Source organism: Syngnathus typhle, linkage group LG20 (genome assembly GCF_033458585.1).
Source record: "Syngnathus typhle isolate RoL2023-S1 ecotype Sweden linkage group LG20, RoL_Styp_1.0, whole genome shotgun sequence".
In the NCBI taxonomy this organism is placed as follows: Eukaryota; Metazoa; Chordata; class Actinopteri; order Syngnathiformes; family Syngnathidae; genus Syngnathus; species Syngnathus typhle.
Window position 1 is genome coordinate 7,879,508 of NC_083757.1, and position 13,662 is coordinate 7,893,169.

Sequence of the window (13,662 nt, forward strand, 5' to 3'; positions counted from 1 at the left end):
CATTTTCACACCTTCAGGGACCCTAAAGGGGCCAACCAGCTCTCTCCCCATGATTCCGGCCCAAAACATGACTCCGCCACCTCCTTGCTGACGTCGCAGCCTTGTTGGGACATGGTGGCCGTCCACCAACCATCCAAGGTTGCACGGCACTCATCAGTGAACAAGACTGTTTGAAAATTAGTCTTCATGTATTCCTGGGCCCACTGCAGCCGTTTCTGCTTGTGAGCGTTGTTTAGGGGTGGCCAAATAGAGGGTTTACGCATAACTGCAAGACTCTGGAGGATCCTACACCTTGATGTTCGTGGGACTCCAGAGGCACCAGCAGCTTCAAATATCTGTTTGCTACTCTGTAATGGCATTTTAGCAGCTGCTCTCTTAATCCGATGTTTTTGTCTGGCAGAAACCTTCCTCGTTGTGCCTTTATCTGCACGAACCCGTGTGTGCTCTGAATCAGCCACAAATCTCTTTACAGTACGATGATCACGCTTAAGTTTTCGTGAAATATCTAAGGTCTTCATACCTTGTCCAAAGCATTGAACTATTTCACGCTTTTCGACAGCAGAGAGATCCTTTTTCTTTCCCATGTTGCTTGGAAATGGTCATCTGCTTAATAATGTGGAACGCCATTCTTGAGTAGTTTTTCCTTAATTGGGCTCACCTGGCAGACTAATTATCACAGGTGTCTGAGATTGATTTCAGTGATCCAAAGAGCCCTGACACACAATACCGTCCATGAGTTTAATTGAAAAACAAAAAATGTAATCTTTATGACACTTAAATACAATTTACATAATAATTTGGAACACGGTGTATTGTAGAATTAAACAAGTTGCCTTAAGAACAAACAGCAAGCTGCCATGTTTTCAGTGGGGGGAAGAAAAAACATACACTGCAAGACTCACAGTGAGGGCGGAGCTTCCAGCCGAAGCCTGCGAGTGTCTGTACCGGGCCAACGACGTCTCTGGGCGGAGCGGTGAGTGGGGGAGCGGGGAGCCGAGCGTCCCGCCTGCTCCTTCCTCATTCGCCGCAGTGGCGTAGTGGCGGCGGCCCTGAGGGTGCACTTGGACGCACACACGCACGCAGGGCACTCGATCCGGGCCTGGAGCCTCACTTTGGGGGAGGATTTCAGAATAATTCGCTTTTTATTGACAAGTTCCAATGCGGACGCAAAGAGAAGACGCCTTACAAGTTTGGAGGTAAATGGAAGGCGAGACACAGTTGGACAGACAAACGATCAAGCGGCTAGAGTGGCTCTATTCAGTCGACTTCCTGACTTGACTCACGCATCTATTCATGCTACACATTCCATTCTGTCGTTGTGCTTCATGCGGCTGCTCATCTATTTGAATCTTGTCTGCTTTTTCCTGCACTTCTTGCATTTTCTCTGTTTCCATTAAATTTCACCTCATGTCTGAAAGAGTTGAGAACATAAATGCAAAATGTCGTTGATCTTCATCGAGGCTTGAGCTTGACATCCTCCAGGTAACTCCTGCTCACATACACTAAAATAGACAGGATAGTTTTAAAAGGTGCGCCCAATTAAGTCAAGCGATCCTCACTTTCAAGAAGTTCCCCGCCTTTGGACTTTGATCCCTCTATTGTCATGACTGCACACATCTTATTTGGTTTAGAGCCGTTAAAAGTGCCAATTCAAATCGGGTTGCCGCGTTTTCCCAGTGAGTCACTCACTGGGAAAACAGTGGTCCACTGTGTGTAATTACAAGGGGGGGGGGAAGTCAGTATTGTGGCAAGACTTTCTTGCAGTGCGTCTTTTTATAGATGTGGTATTTGCTGGAATGGTTTTGTTCCGTTCTCGGAGCGTGTGGAAAAGGTCCATTCGTGCTCAATGTTACATAGTTGACAATTTTAGCAAACACAGAGTAAATGTTGCAGTACCGCCAGGAAACTACGGGGTCAGCATTGTAGATTGGACGCAAATTGTTTACAGGGAAACCAGCGAAGAAAAACATTTTACGAGAAAAAATGTAGCTGGAACTACTATGAAGAAAAACGTCCAAACTATCACCAAATAAAAGTTGTAACATGCAAGTTAGTCCAGAAATCATATGGCAACATTCTGCCAATAATGTTGTTTGGTGTTTGAATGAGTGTCGTCCAAAGAGTTGAAGCACCTTTGGTTGGCTTTTGTGCCCGTAAACAACAATCGGACCCAGAGTGCTCACCACCACACACCCAACTGGATCTTGAGTCCTCGGTTTTTGTGCGCCACTCAACGGTTCTGGTGAGGTGCAGAGCCCATGTTTGCGCTCGTCTGTTTGAGCACGTTAACTAACACCAGCCACTGGTGAAAAGCAGCTGTGGGCTCGCATGAACTGGCTCGTCCCTCCCAACCTGTTCTCAGGTATTCCTTGCTGAGCCGAATTATCTCACGAAATGAACCCTAGGTATGCCCGCTCTACCTGCGTGGGTGAGGCGGCTTTAGAGACAACAGATGCGATTGGGGAATATGGCTGCCAGATAGTTCCGGTGTTGACACGGAAATTTGTCATTCTCTCAAATGGCATTTCAAGTCAGTGTCAAGACAAGAATGCCAGGAATGAGCTCACTTCAACATCGGGCTTAGAAAGCCAGCGGAGGTTGAAGGCCTGCACTGAGGGAGTCAAAAGACGGTTGGGGGGGCCTAACCTTGACCCTAAGCCTCAGCCAACGGGTCGTGTGTGAAAAGACTGTCGTTGCCTTTAAAGTAGTCGTCGTGTCCTTGTCAGTCACTTCACTTTTCCACGTAAGGGAGGACGAGCGTACGATTTCTTTCAAGACTTTGATGTTGCTGTCAAAACAAAGCGAGCAGGCCGTGTTTGTTTGACAATCCCAACCAGTAAGTCAGGTGGGAGTGTTGGTTTGGAGAGAACCGCCCAGCAGTGCTTCTTCTTTCCACAGTAAAGCTCAACCTGGCTTGACTCAGAAATCTTCAGCTTTCGTTGCGTGTTCATCATTTCTTAACACGTGTGAATTTCATCATGACTCAAACGTGATGATTCAGCACAACAGATCAAGCCCGAGGGAGATCCATTCATACGACAGTCTGATGTTGAAACAATTCAATGCGAAATAGCATGTACGCCCGCCTGACATACTTCCCGGGCCGCTCGCTGCGGAACTTTGGATGGGAGCACCAGACCACAAAGTCAGGGTAAGGGAAGCAGGAAGTTGCTCCCAGATGACGCACTGGGCAGAAAAAAAGAGCTACCTGGTGACTCACTAGGGCCACAAGTAAACTTGACTCTCCCTGCCCTATCACAGTAACATTGTGGGAAGGTCACACGCTCTTTGAATTGGAAAAAAAACACTTGGCCTCTTAAATAACAAAGATCATTTGTGCACATGCTGACAATCAGCCTCTGACCGTCGTATGACAGACTGTATGCTTCCACGGAGACGTAGCCACACAGTCCAAAACCGTGCGCTCCAACAAGTGGCTGAGCAGGGTGGTGTTTTTTTTTTTAGTCTCCATTCTTACTTTAAGACGGCATCTCCATGAGTTGGAATTGCATCAGGAACAGAAAATCTTCAAATGCCGAGCAAACTCTCGAGGAGCTCGTAAAGTCGAGTGCCGCCGCCACCACCACCACCAGATGAGACATCTCGTGTGCTGTTGTTAGGGCTAAATTCAATTTGGGGGTTGTGGGCTCGAGGGTCGACCTGCTTGGCTCAGCTGATTGCACTGTACTGCTCTTGAAATGCAGCCTGACACCACTCCTTAATAGAACCTTGGCAAAGTTGGAGTCCTGGAATTGATGGACAAGGGCCTAAGAGAAAAGAGTTGATTTGGCTTGAACAACTTTGCCTCTTTAGCATCGTGCTATTCGCCCTCAACTTGGTGTCTGAGCGGTTTCCGGCTGCGACAGGTTGACTCAGCGGGATCTTAGCGGGAGAACCTGTCCATACACCTCTGCTTGCTTTGTGCTCTCCAATTCTCAACCTTGACGCGATCCCTTTTGTGTTGTAGAGTTACGATTTCCTCAGCACCAGCCCTGACCTGGACTCCCACTAATACCTCCAACCATGACTCACCGCTCTCAGAGTTCTTCCATTGGTGACAACCCCCTGGACCCAAATTACCTGCCTCCGCACTACAAGGAGGAATACCGCCTTGCCATTGATGCACTGATCGAAAATGATTTATCGGTAAAAAAGATTTGCGGGGTATTTGGGGCTTGTTTATGTCAGAACTATGCATTGACCGGGCGCTTTCTGTCCCGCCAGGGCTACTACGAGTTCCTCCAGGGAGCTGACGTGGTCAGCTTTCTGGCACAAGCTGAAATTGAGCACATCAAATCCACGATCCAGGAGCCCACTCACGCCCACAGCGTTCCCGACCTGAGGTACCCAGAGGCGGGCCACAATGTGGAGGGCTCGTCCGACACCTACTGGCCCATGCAGTCCGACCTGGCCGCTCCGGGCCTAGACCTCGGATGGCCACTGACTCAGAACAGCTTCATCGGACCCACGGAGGTCACCACTCTGGTCAACCCGTCGGAGCCAAACATGCCAAGTATCAAGGAGCAGGCCAGGAGACTCATCAAGAATGCTCGGCAGGTAAGAAAAGGTGCAGAGTAGCTTCAAGCACAGATCGCCAATCAGTGTGTCGGTCGCCACCAGAAATCACATGCCGGGTCAAAAACCAACACGTCATATCCTATCTTCTCCTTATCGCACGTAGCCGACGGCCGAGCATTGCTGACTCGTGTATGTTTACGGAATGCTATCTCCTTAATTGTACTTTCTATCCAACACTGCCAAATTTGCTGCTACGCCCTTTCCGACCAAGGTCTGGCGAGGGCTAAACTGCCTTGCATTTGGAGGTCCTCGCAGCTTTGCAATCCAGATTGTTTGATTTGGAAGACAAATTGTACATTTGTTCTATTTTCTAGGTCATTGCGGTGGTGATGGACACGTTTACCGACGTGGATATTTTTGCCGACCTCTTGGATGCGACAGCTCGCCACATTCCTGTTTACATTCTTCTAGACGAGGAGGAAGCTCAGAACTTTGTCTCCATGGTGATCAACTGCAAGGTCAACTTGGACTTAATTCAGGTAAAAAAAAATGGTCTCGCATTCAGAAAGGTCGATCTGCCTCAATCTGACACGCGAATGCACATTTGAATTTTACAGATGATGCGAGTCAGGACCGTGGCGGGAATAACGTATCAATCCCGAACGGGGAAGTCATTCAAGGGGCAAATGAAAGATCGTTTCCTATTGGCTGATTGCAGAGCTGTGCTGAGTGGTAATTATAGGTGAGTTCTGTTCCTTGTGATTTTTTTTCTTTTGTTTCTCTGAGGTCATTTTGATGATTTTTTGGTATTTCTTCCCAGCTTCATGTGGTCATATGAGAAAATCCATCGCTGCATCGCGCACCTTTTTCTGGGTGAACTGGTGGCCACGTTCGACGAAGAGTTTCGCATCCTCTACGCTCAGTCCGAGCCCCTCGTCATCGACCCATCGGACGGAACGCTGGCAGTCCCGGACACCGGCGCTTACTTAAGCATGCAGTTGGGTTTAAAGAGGACCCAGTCCTTACGGAACCCTCTAGGCTTCCGGAGGCAATCCGAGATAACCTCCAGCTTCTCATACGGAGATCAGGAACGCAACCTGGGACTTCCATTCCGACGAAACGACCCCTTTCGTCACACCATTGAGCACGGGGCGGCGATCGTGATGGGGAAGTATTCCCAGCAGCAGTTTCGTCCCCAGCAGTCCTACTTGGAGCAGGGACGGTCTATCGTGTCCCGGCAGATAGAGATGAGCGGCTTCAAGAGGCACAGCTACGCCGAAGGCACCCAGGACAACTACATGTCCTCCAGGCACTACATGAAGCACAGAGTCATGAACAATCTGGACGAGACAGACTTCAACAGGTACACTACACTGCCCACTATTCTTTTGGTGCCACAGACAGTAAAACTCACTGAATCTCCGTCTTCTTAACAGGGAACCCAGACACCATTTCTACAGCGAAGGTCCCGGCCCAGGTTCTGGCCACGGACACTTTGACAGACATCGTCCGCAGCATCTATCCATCGACCAGTATTCAGACTCGAGTTCCTTTCGCTCAGACCTCGAGTTCAGTGGCGGAAACTATGCGAGAGGCAATGCACATCTTTCCTCTGACAATTTAAGCGGACCCGACGGGATTCACGCACCTCCAGTAGCCGGGAGGTATGGAGGAACCACTGCCCAGAAGAGGCCAACCATTGGTCAGGCGTATGCTTGTCAGAGCTCGCCCACGCATCCTCACCCGCTAGACAAGAAGTCCTTTCCAAAGCACTCAGATCAGGAGCACGGGGAGGACGCAAGCGTGCGACACGGCTTGCGCAACTGGCGGATCCACTCGTATCTGAGCACATACGAGGAAGGCGGAGAAGATGGGCTCAATCAACCCGCCGGGCCGGACGCCTTTGAAGATCCTCCACCTGCTCAGGAGCCCGGTGAATGTTCAGCCGCCCGCTTTGGGCTAAAGGAGCCACTGAACGTTGCTTCCAATCCCAGAGTGGATTTCAAAAAACCTCGCTTTGGGAAGCCCGTCGTCCCTGACGGCACCGGCAAGGAGGTGACCACCAAGGACCTGCTTCCGTCATTTTTGCTGGATAGAAATGAGAAGGAAGCGGAGAAAGACCGGGAGCGAGAGGCGAGGTGGGGTTCTGAAAAAGACGACAGCAGGGAAAGAGAAGCCAAAGAGCACTCAGAACTCTTCCTTTCCAAACACGACTCGTTCCGCTCACGGATCAACCCGCTCCTGCAGCGGAGCTCACGTCTGCGCTCCTCACTCATATTCTCATCTTCCAAAGCTGAAATGCATAGCGGGAGCACCGCTGCTGCCACGGAGGATGAGGGCAAATCCTCCATTGTAGCCCAGATATTAGAGAAGAGGCGATCGTTGTCTCGGGAACCTTTCGAGTGGAAAAAGATGGCTGAGGAGAAGGAACAAGACAAAAGTGAGACTGCAAAGGAAAGTGAAAAAGGAATGAAAGACATAGCAGAAAGCAAAGATGAACCTCAGCAGCACCTGGCAACCGTTGACACCTCTGACGCTGTCACCTCATCTCTCAACTTTAACGACCCGGCGAATCGACTCAAGTATTTCAAAGATGTAGCTGCTAAGCGGAAAGCATCCAGAATGGAGACTGAAGCGCCGCTGAAGGTCCCAGAATCAGCAGAGAAGAAGGCGGACTATCCTGACAATCCCCCCCCCACAAACACTACAGCCGGTGCTGCGAGTAGCTCGACAGAATCCGAGACCAAGAAACCGGATGCATTGGGAAAACAATCAGAACTCACTCGGCGAGCTTCGCTTACATCCTCCAAGCCGTCTCTGCTCTCGCCCAAGCCTTTCGTAAGTAGCGTTAAGCCCCCCGAAAGCCACAAGGACGAGAGCTCGTCCGACGGCCAAAAGAAAGACCTCTTCAAGACTTTGAAGCCCCTCCCGTCCCCAAAGATCTTCAAACGGGACCAGCTCAAGTTTAAGGTACTCAATCCTCGCAGGGTCTCCTGTGGCGAGGAGATCCTCACGGACGCGACAGACTCCGAGAAGAGCGAGATGAAGAAGAGTCGCTCTCAAAGTTCCTCCACTCTGCCACACGATGAGTCCAAGGAGAAGGTGATGGGTTCCAACACATCCATCAACACGCTCGGCGAAGGGAAGGGCGACGGCAAAACGTTGGACTTCCTAAAGAAACAGACTCAGAGGCTCAAGGGATTCTTGGGTCCCAGGGATAAGGAGAAGAAGTCCTCGGGAGAAGATCGGGGCAGCATGAGCACCGTCAAGGAAATGGTCGAAGATTACAACAAGAAGCAAAGTAAAGACACGGAGGGATCGGCCTCAGCCGCCGCCGATGACCAGCCCACGGCAAACCACAGGACGTCGCCTGGCACATCGGGTTCATCGCGCTACCAGCCCTCGGGGAGCTCTGTGCTGTTCAGCAGCAACCTCCGTGACGACACAAAGGTCATCCTGGAGCAGATCTCGGCTAACACCCAGAAGAACCGACACGAGCGGGGTGAGGACGGAGATCGCGACGCAAAGGACAACGACTTCTCGGCCAAGAAAAATCGCTTTCTGAGACCACAAGGCGGCATACAGGAGAGGGAGGGACTTCTCAAGAGGATAGAGAGCCTAAGAAAGGAGAAGAAGGTCTACAGCCGCTTTGAGGTACTTTCCGGCGACATACGATCTTTCTTTTCCACTCCAACTGAGACTTGATTCAAACATTTGAAATTAGATTGTTTTCACACACAATATCTCAAGTTGTAACATTTTAGAACCAAGTTAGGAACAGCATCCCAAAAGTGCGATCTTATTCTTTCTACCTTGTTTCTGGTTTGATTTCCTGATCAAAATTAATTCAGTATGTTTGACCGACAGGCGGCTCGGTGTGGCACTGGGTAGCATGTCCACCTCACAGTTAGGAGGGTGCGGGTTTGATTCCACCTCCGGCCCTCCCTGTGCAGAGTTTGCATGTTCTCCCCGGGCCCGCGTGGGTTTTCTCCGGGTACTCCGGTTTCCTCCCATATCCCAAAAACATGCTTGGTAGGCCGATTGAAGACTCCAAATTGTCCCTAGATGTGAGTGCGAGTGCAAATGGTTGTTTGTCTCTGCGTGCCCTGCGATTGGCTGGCAACCGGTTCAGGGTGTCCCCCGCCTACTGCCCGATGACGGCTAGGATAGGCTCCAGCACTCCCGCGACCCCCGTGGGGACTAAGCGGTTCAGAAAATGGATGGATGGATGTTTGACCGACTTTTTACGAATGCCAACAAACAAGTGTGTTGTTGTTCTTTGTACAGATGGGAAATACACTGGGATAGCTGAAAAAAGAAGGTGCCTGCTTGAGGACGACGTGGGAATCGACTAACGCGCCACCATCAAGTGCCAACAACACGCAAGCGTTGCTCCAACACAGTCACCTCTGCTAACCCGGAAGAACGCTTGGAAAAAAAAAAAGTAAAGACGGATGCAGAATGTGCCAGTTTGCCAAACACCGCTACAACTTTGGCTTTAGAAGGTGACCGAAAGTGGATCGTGTGCTGACAGGAAAAAAAAAAAAGGTGGCAGTGGTGCAGGCTTGTTGACTGAAAGTGGAAGTTGGCCAAACAAAAATGCACAAAGAGAGATGGATGCCATTCAACAACAAAAAATGTATTTTGTCTTATGGAAATGTGTGCCAAAACACAAATATTAAGAGTACAAAAATGTTGGAACGCTGTAATGGGGAGGACACACTCATCCAAGGAAGGGTGTGTGTTTGTTTGCTGCGCCATACAGACGGTGTGTTGTAAGTGAAAGAAGACGCGTTGAAAATTTGCGTTGCCGCCTCTTGAACCAGGTGCGAAAGGACGCAACGGTTTTGATGGCGCCTCTGCCAAATCGCGTGATGAAACCAAAGATTTGCGCTGATTGAGCTTTTTTCTTTCTTTTTTTTATATGCGGGATTGTACATATTGACAGGAATTCATTGGCTGGCTGTTCTGACTTAACAAAAGCTTCTTTGTCTCACTGGACATCAAAGAAGCTTGTCTTCATCTTGTTTTTAATGGAAATTGAATATGTGGCCATTTAGTGTTAATAAAATTGCATTTGAAGTATGCTGCAAATACTTTTATTAAAGCTCTTCAACAATATAGGAACGCTATCAATGGCTTTGCAAGAATTGAACACCCTCTTGACACGTTACGTAAACACACATCAAAGTAAGAAAATCCAACAGAGGAACATTTGGAACGTTACCTTGGGTCAACGTTAGGAAAGAGGAGCAAAGTGGCCTGCTTTTTCCATGAAAGTACCAAGGCAGTCCTTGAGGTGGACGTCATCGGATGAGCTGACGTCTCGCATTCTGCGACAACAAAGTATTTTGACAGTTTGGAACATGAGAGGAAGAAAAGAAAAACAAGTAGCGAAGGTTCATTACCTTGAGTCAGTGCTCCGCTTCACTCTTTTGGCTGAGCGTCTTTCTGGATGAGATGACCAGATGCAAGTCGGCGACTGTGATGCGGCGGTGGCGGCAAAAGGTGGCGACTTACAATGGCGGCGTAGAGCTGCTTGTGCTGTTGCATCATTGAGTGGAGCTCATTCTCAAACTTCAACCTGTCGTTTGAACACGTCCTGTCATCACTGTGGCCATATATCATTGTGCTTCAAAATCAGACGCACTTCATCTTGCGCTGCTTGAGCTTTAACTCCCAGATTTCAGAACGGTGCTGAGAGATGAGGTCCTCGCTTTTCTTGTTCCGCTCAGCAAGCCTAAAACGGACATCAAGCAGTGCCAAAACTGACAACATGCCTTCCGCTGCTTCACAAGATACCGCTCACAGATGTGATGCAGCATTTTCAAAATATGCAAAAGATGTGGTTGGTTGTTGAATTTCTGGCTCTAAAGACTTTATGACAAATTTCAACGGAAGACAACTTGCAAGTTGGAAAACGACCTGGAAGGACTTGAAGGTATGTCGTTCCACAGGTTTGAGTATGAAAAGTCACCTGACATTCTCATGCTTGGATTCTTCGCACTGGAGCTGCAACCTCTGCAACAGTTCTGGAGGAACGGGGATGTTGTTTTTTAAAGCAGACTTGATTGACGCCGTTCTGAACTGGATATGAATCTCCAGTACCTTCTTTTTCCTGCTCGGTCCTTTCCAGTTGGTAGGCCTCTGTTTGCCCTGAAACGACAACTGAGACATTTTAGGACAATCCCGTTGCAAATGTTAACAAAGTACGAAACGATGGGACCTGTTAATAGGCCATGGTGCAAACAATTTTTTCACAAGAATGACGCAACAATTGTCAGGGCAATTTCACCGTGACAATAACGAGCAACAGTTGGTGTTTGGCTGTTTTATACTCCGCCCTAGTGGCAGTTTCTAGGCATGGTTATTTATTAAAGCCTGTATTTCGAACTCCATTTCCGTGTTTGTGGTTGGTTGACATTAGGGGTGTAACGATTCATCGATACACATCGATTAATCGATATAATGCTCTTTGATTTGTTGGCATCGATGCTTAACGTAAACATCGATCTATATCGCCTGTTTTTGACCTCAGACATTAGACACGACTTTATTTTGAAATCCAGTTCATTGTTGCTTGCTTCCTCTTTCCGGGAGCAGAGCGCGGCGTGTTGTGTTGTGAGCAGAGCAGGCACGTGAAAGGGGAGCCGACAACTACGCGGCTCCTGGGCTGGTGCTATGACTAGTGTCCAAGAAGACGAGGAAATTCGCTCCCCTTTGGGCTTCAAGTCATTCGTTTGGAAGCACTTTGTAATTTCCTAAATAAAGAGTTTGCAGTACCTTGTTGATTTTGCGTATGAATTGTTATAAATCAGTATATTGTTCTATATCGATCGTAGAGCACTATATTGTGATGTATCGTGAATGAATCACAGCAGGCTTTAAGATATCTGCAAATATCGTATCGTGATTTTTTGTATCGATATGATATCGTATCGTGACAAAACCCGTGATTTACACCCCAGTTGACATTCAACTTTTGCTTTATGACAATATATGCGCGCTCCTTACGTGCAGCGAAATCCTTGTGTAGACAAACAATGAGTGATTTCCTCTTCATAATATCAGTTTCCAGATCTTTTCTGGCTGCAAAAACACACCAAATATAACGGGAAAAAAAGATTAAAAATGATATCAGGCTTCCCATTGAAATGATGATGAAATATGGATGGCCTTCTGAATGCACGACCAAGTTCCAAATGCTCAATGATTCAAACACTTATGTACTATTTCAAATTCTTCAACAATGAGCTGAACATTTACAGAATAGGTAATAGAATCTCATTTCCTAAAAAAACTGTGGTGAATGTGTCAGTTCTTTACTTCAATTTTACATCAATACACGGATCACAATGGGGTGTGGTTGTGGACATTACTGCCCAGGACAGACTATGGACTTAATTGCGTTTCGTAGTTGTCTACTATTTCAATTTCTATAACTATTTACTTGGGTTTTGAGAACAGACCCGTAGGGTCTCATTAGAAGGACGAGATTCTAACTTCACATGCGATAACATCGGTTTCTCTACGATTTGACAATGAAACACGGGTCAGAATGATGTATAGGTGCGGGATGCGGACATCCAAGTAAGACTATGGTTTTAATCATATCTCATAGACATCCATTCATCATGCCCATGTTGCCAACCTTATGTCAGGTAAGGATAGACCAAACTGATAATGCCGTAAAGCTTCGCGCAATCCCTGGTTTGACTGGGAGAAGTAGCTAAATAACTTACGGTTTCACCTAACTTTATTTGCCGCCTCTCTCACAGAAAACTCTTGATGTACAGGTTTCTAAAACGATGGGTCACTACTCGATAAAAAATCAATTTACGCAGTCATTTTGTAGGTTCGAAGTAAACAATATGAAAACATTACGTCATCAGAAAGAAGCTTTCTTATTGGCCCACTTAAAAAGACGCGAATTGAACGTTCAACGAAAGTAATTTCACGCTAACTTCGAATTCTAAGCTCAAAGGAGAAAATAGTGTAAATATTGCACACACGTGTTGCGTCCGGCGTGCCGTGTTAACAAAGGAAAAACGTTAAAACACGTCGACATGAAAAAACGGAAATAGAAATAACTTTGGCGGGAGCATTTCCGCTGAGAAGAAACTAAATTAAGTAAACCTACAAAACTAGAACGACGTGTGAGAAATATGGACTACACGCCATAAGCACGTCAAAGTGCGTTTTAGCTTTTCTAAGTTGTTTTTTTATTTTATTTCCTTTCTTTATGTTAAATAGCATGAGCCAAAGTAAAAGCAGAAATACGTATCCAGGGCGTAGCTCGCGTCACTTTAGAAACCATCCACAGAAATGTACTATTAAAAAACAGAATAACAACATAATGATGTAAGTTATGATGTCCATTTCACTGAATAGATACTATATGTGCTCTTTGGATAGTACGCAATCTCCTCATTTAGCCAACATACACGTTAGAAACCTTGAAATATCATAACGTTGTCCAGAAGATGTCACTGCTCAGTTTGAACTTTCCATAAGAGACCCCAATTCCCATTCCCCAAATTACACGCAGTTATAACCATTTTAATCACCATTTATTGTACCAAACAAGTAGTTTCATTTAAATAATGTATGTGTTAAGAAATAAAAAGTCGGGTCACCTTGTTGCAGGCTCACGAATTTGTTCTCCAGCACTTGAATGTTGGGCTCATTTAGTCCTCTACCTAGTGGAGGATTATAATTTAATAGAGGACGTGTTTATCTGTATATAAAATTATAACGTTTGAATACATCTTAGACCAACTCACCTGCTTTGGCTCTAATATCTTCCATGTTGAACCCCCTGTTACAATACATGAGAATATCAACAAATCTTGCTAAAAAGGTGGTAACTGGATTGGTGTTAATTTAGAGCAATTAAATGCCACGTTAGACATACAATTAGCTTATTAGCTTTACCCAGTTATAGTATACTGTGCTAACATTAGCCGCGCTGGGAAGCACCTGTGAAGTATGTGATGCTCGTAGCTTCAACTTTAGCAACGCTCAAAGCAACTAGCACATCGTTTTTTTTTTTTTTTTTACCCCCTAGCAAAGTCGTCAACCCACTTGCCGAGTTGCTCAGTTTTACGCTCAAGAATTGTAGAGTTTCGGCTGGAAAACGGCTCG

General features: G+C 47.0%; 2 protein-coding genes across 5 annotated transcripts; one reads left to right on the forward strand and one right to left on the reverse strand.

The window, feature by feature from the left end:
- Nucleotides 1-1,004: 1,004 nt before the first annotated feature.
- On the forward strand, nucleotides 1,005-9,008 carry fam83hb (family with sequence similarity 83 member Hb). The gene is made up of 8 exons (XM_061266906.1): nucleotides 1,005-1,196; nucleotides 3,968-4,146; nucleotides 4,225-4,557; nucleotides 4,893-5,057; nucleotides 5,136-5,260; nucleotides 5,339-5,881; nucleotides 5,955-8,172; nucleotides 8,806-9,008. The coding sequence occupies exons 2-8, from the start codon at nucleotides 4,024-4,026 to the stop codon at nucleotides 8,824-8,826; spliced, it is 3,528 nt and encodes a 1,175-aa protein (XP_061122890.1). The 5' UTR covers nucleotides 1,005-1,196; nucleotides 3,968-4,023; the 3' UTR covers nucleotides 8,827-9,008.
- On the reverse strand, nucleotides 8,876-12,546 carry si:ch211-199g17.9 (uncharacterized protein LOC108180085 homolog). 4 transcript variants are annotated; one of them, XM_061266908.1, is made up of 8 exons: nucleotides 11,969-12,242; nucleotides 11,533-11,607; nucleotides 10,627-10,674; nucleotides 10,496-10,550; nucleotides 10,169-10,258; nucleotides 10,039-10,102; nucleotides 9,927-9,969; nucleotides 8,876-9,851 (listed from the first exon to the last, which is right to left on the reverse strand). In XM_061266908.1, the coding sequence occupies exons 1-7, from the start codon at nucleotides 12,036-12,038 to the stop codon at nucleotides 9,946-9,948; spliced, it is 426 nt and encodes a 141-aa protein (XP_061122892.1). In that variant the 5' UTR covers nucleotides 12,039-12,242; the 3' UTR covers nucleotides 8,876-9,851; nucleotides 9,927-9,945. The 4 variants fall into 4 exon arrangements, with proteins under 4 accessions (XP_061122892.1, XP_061122894.1, XP_061122893.1 ...); XM_061266910.1 differs by lacking the exon at nucleotides 11,969-12,242 and adding an exon at nucleotides 12,274-12,546 and having other exon boundaries at nucleotides 9,927-10,102; XM_061266909.1 differs by lacking the exon at nucleotides 11,969-12,242 and adding an exon at nucleotides 12,261-12,546 and having other exon boundaries at nucleotides 9,927-10,102.
- Between the last annotated feature and the right edge of the window lie 1,116 nt (nucleotides 12,547-13,662).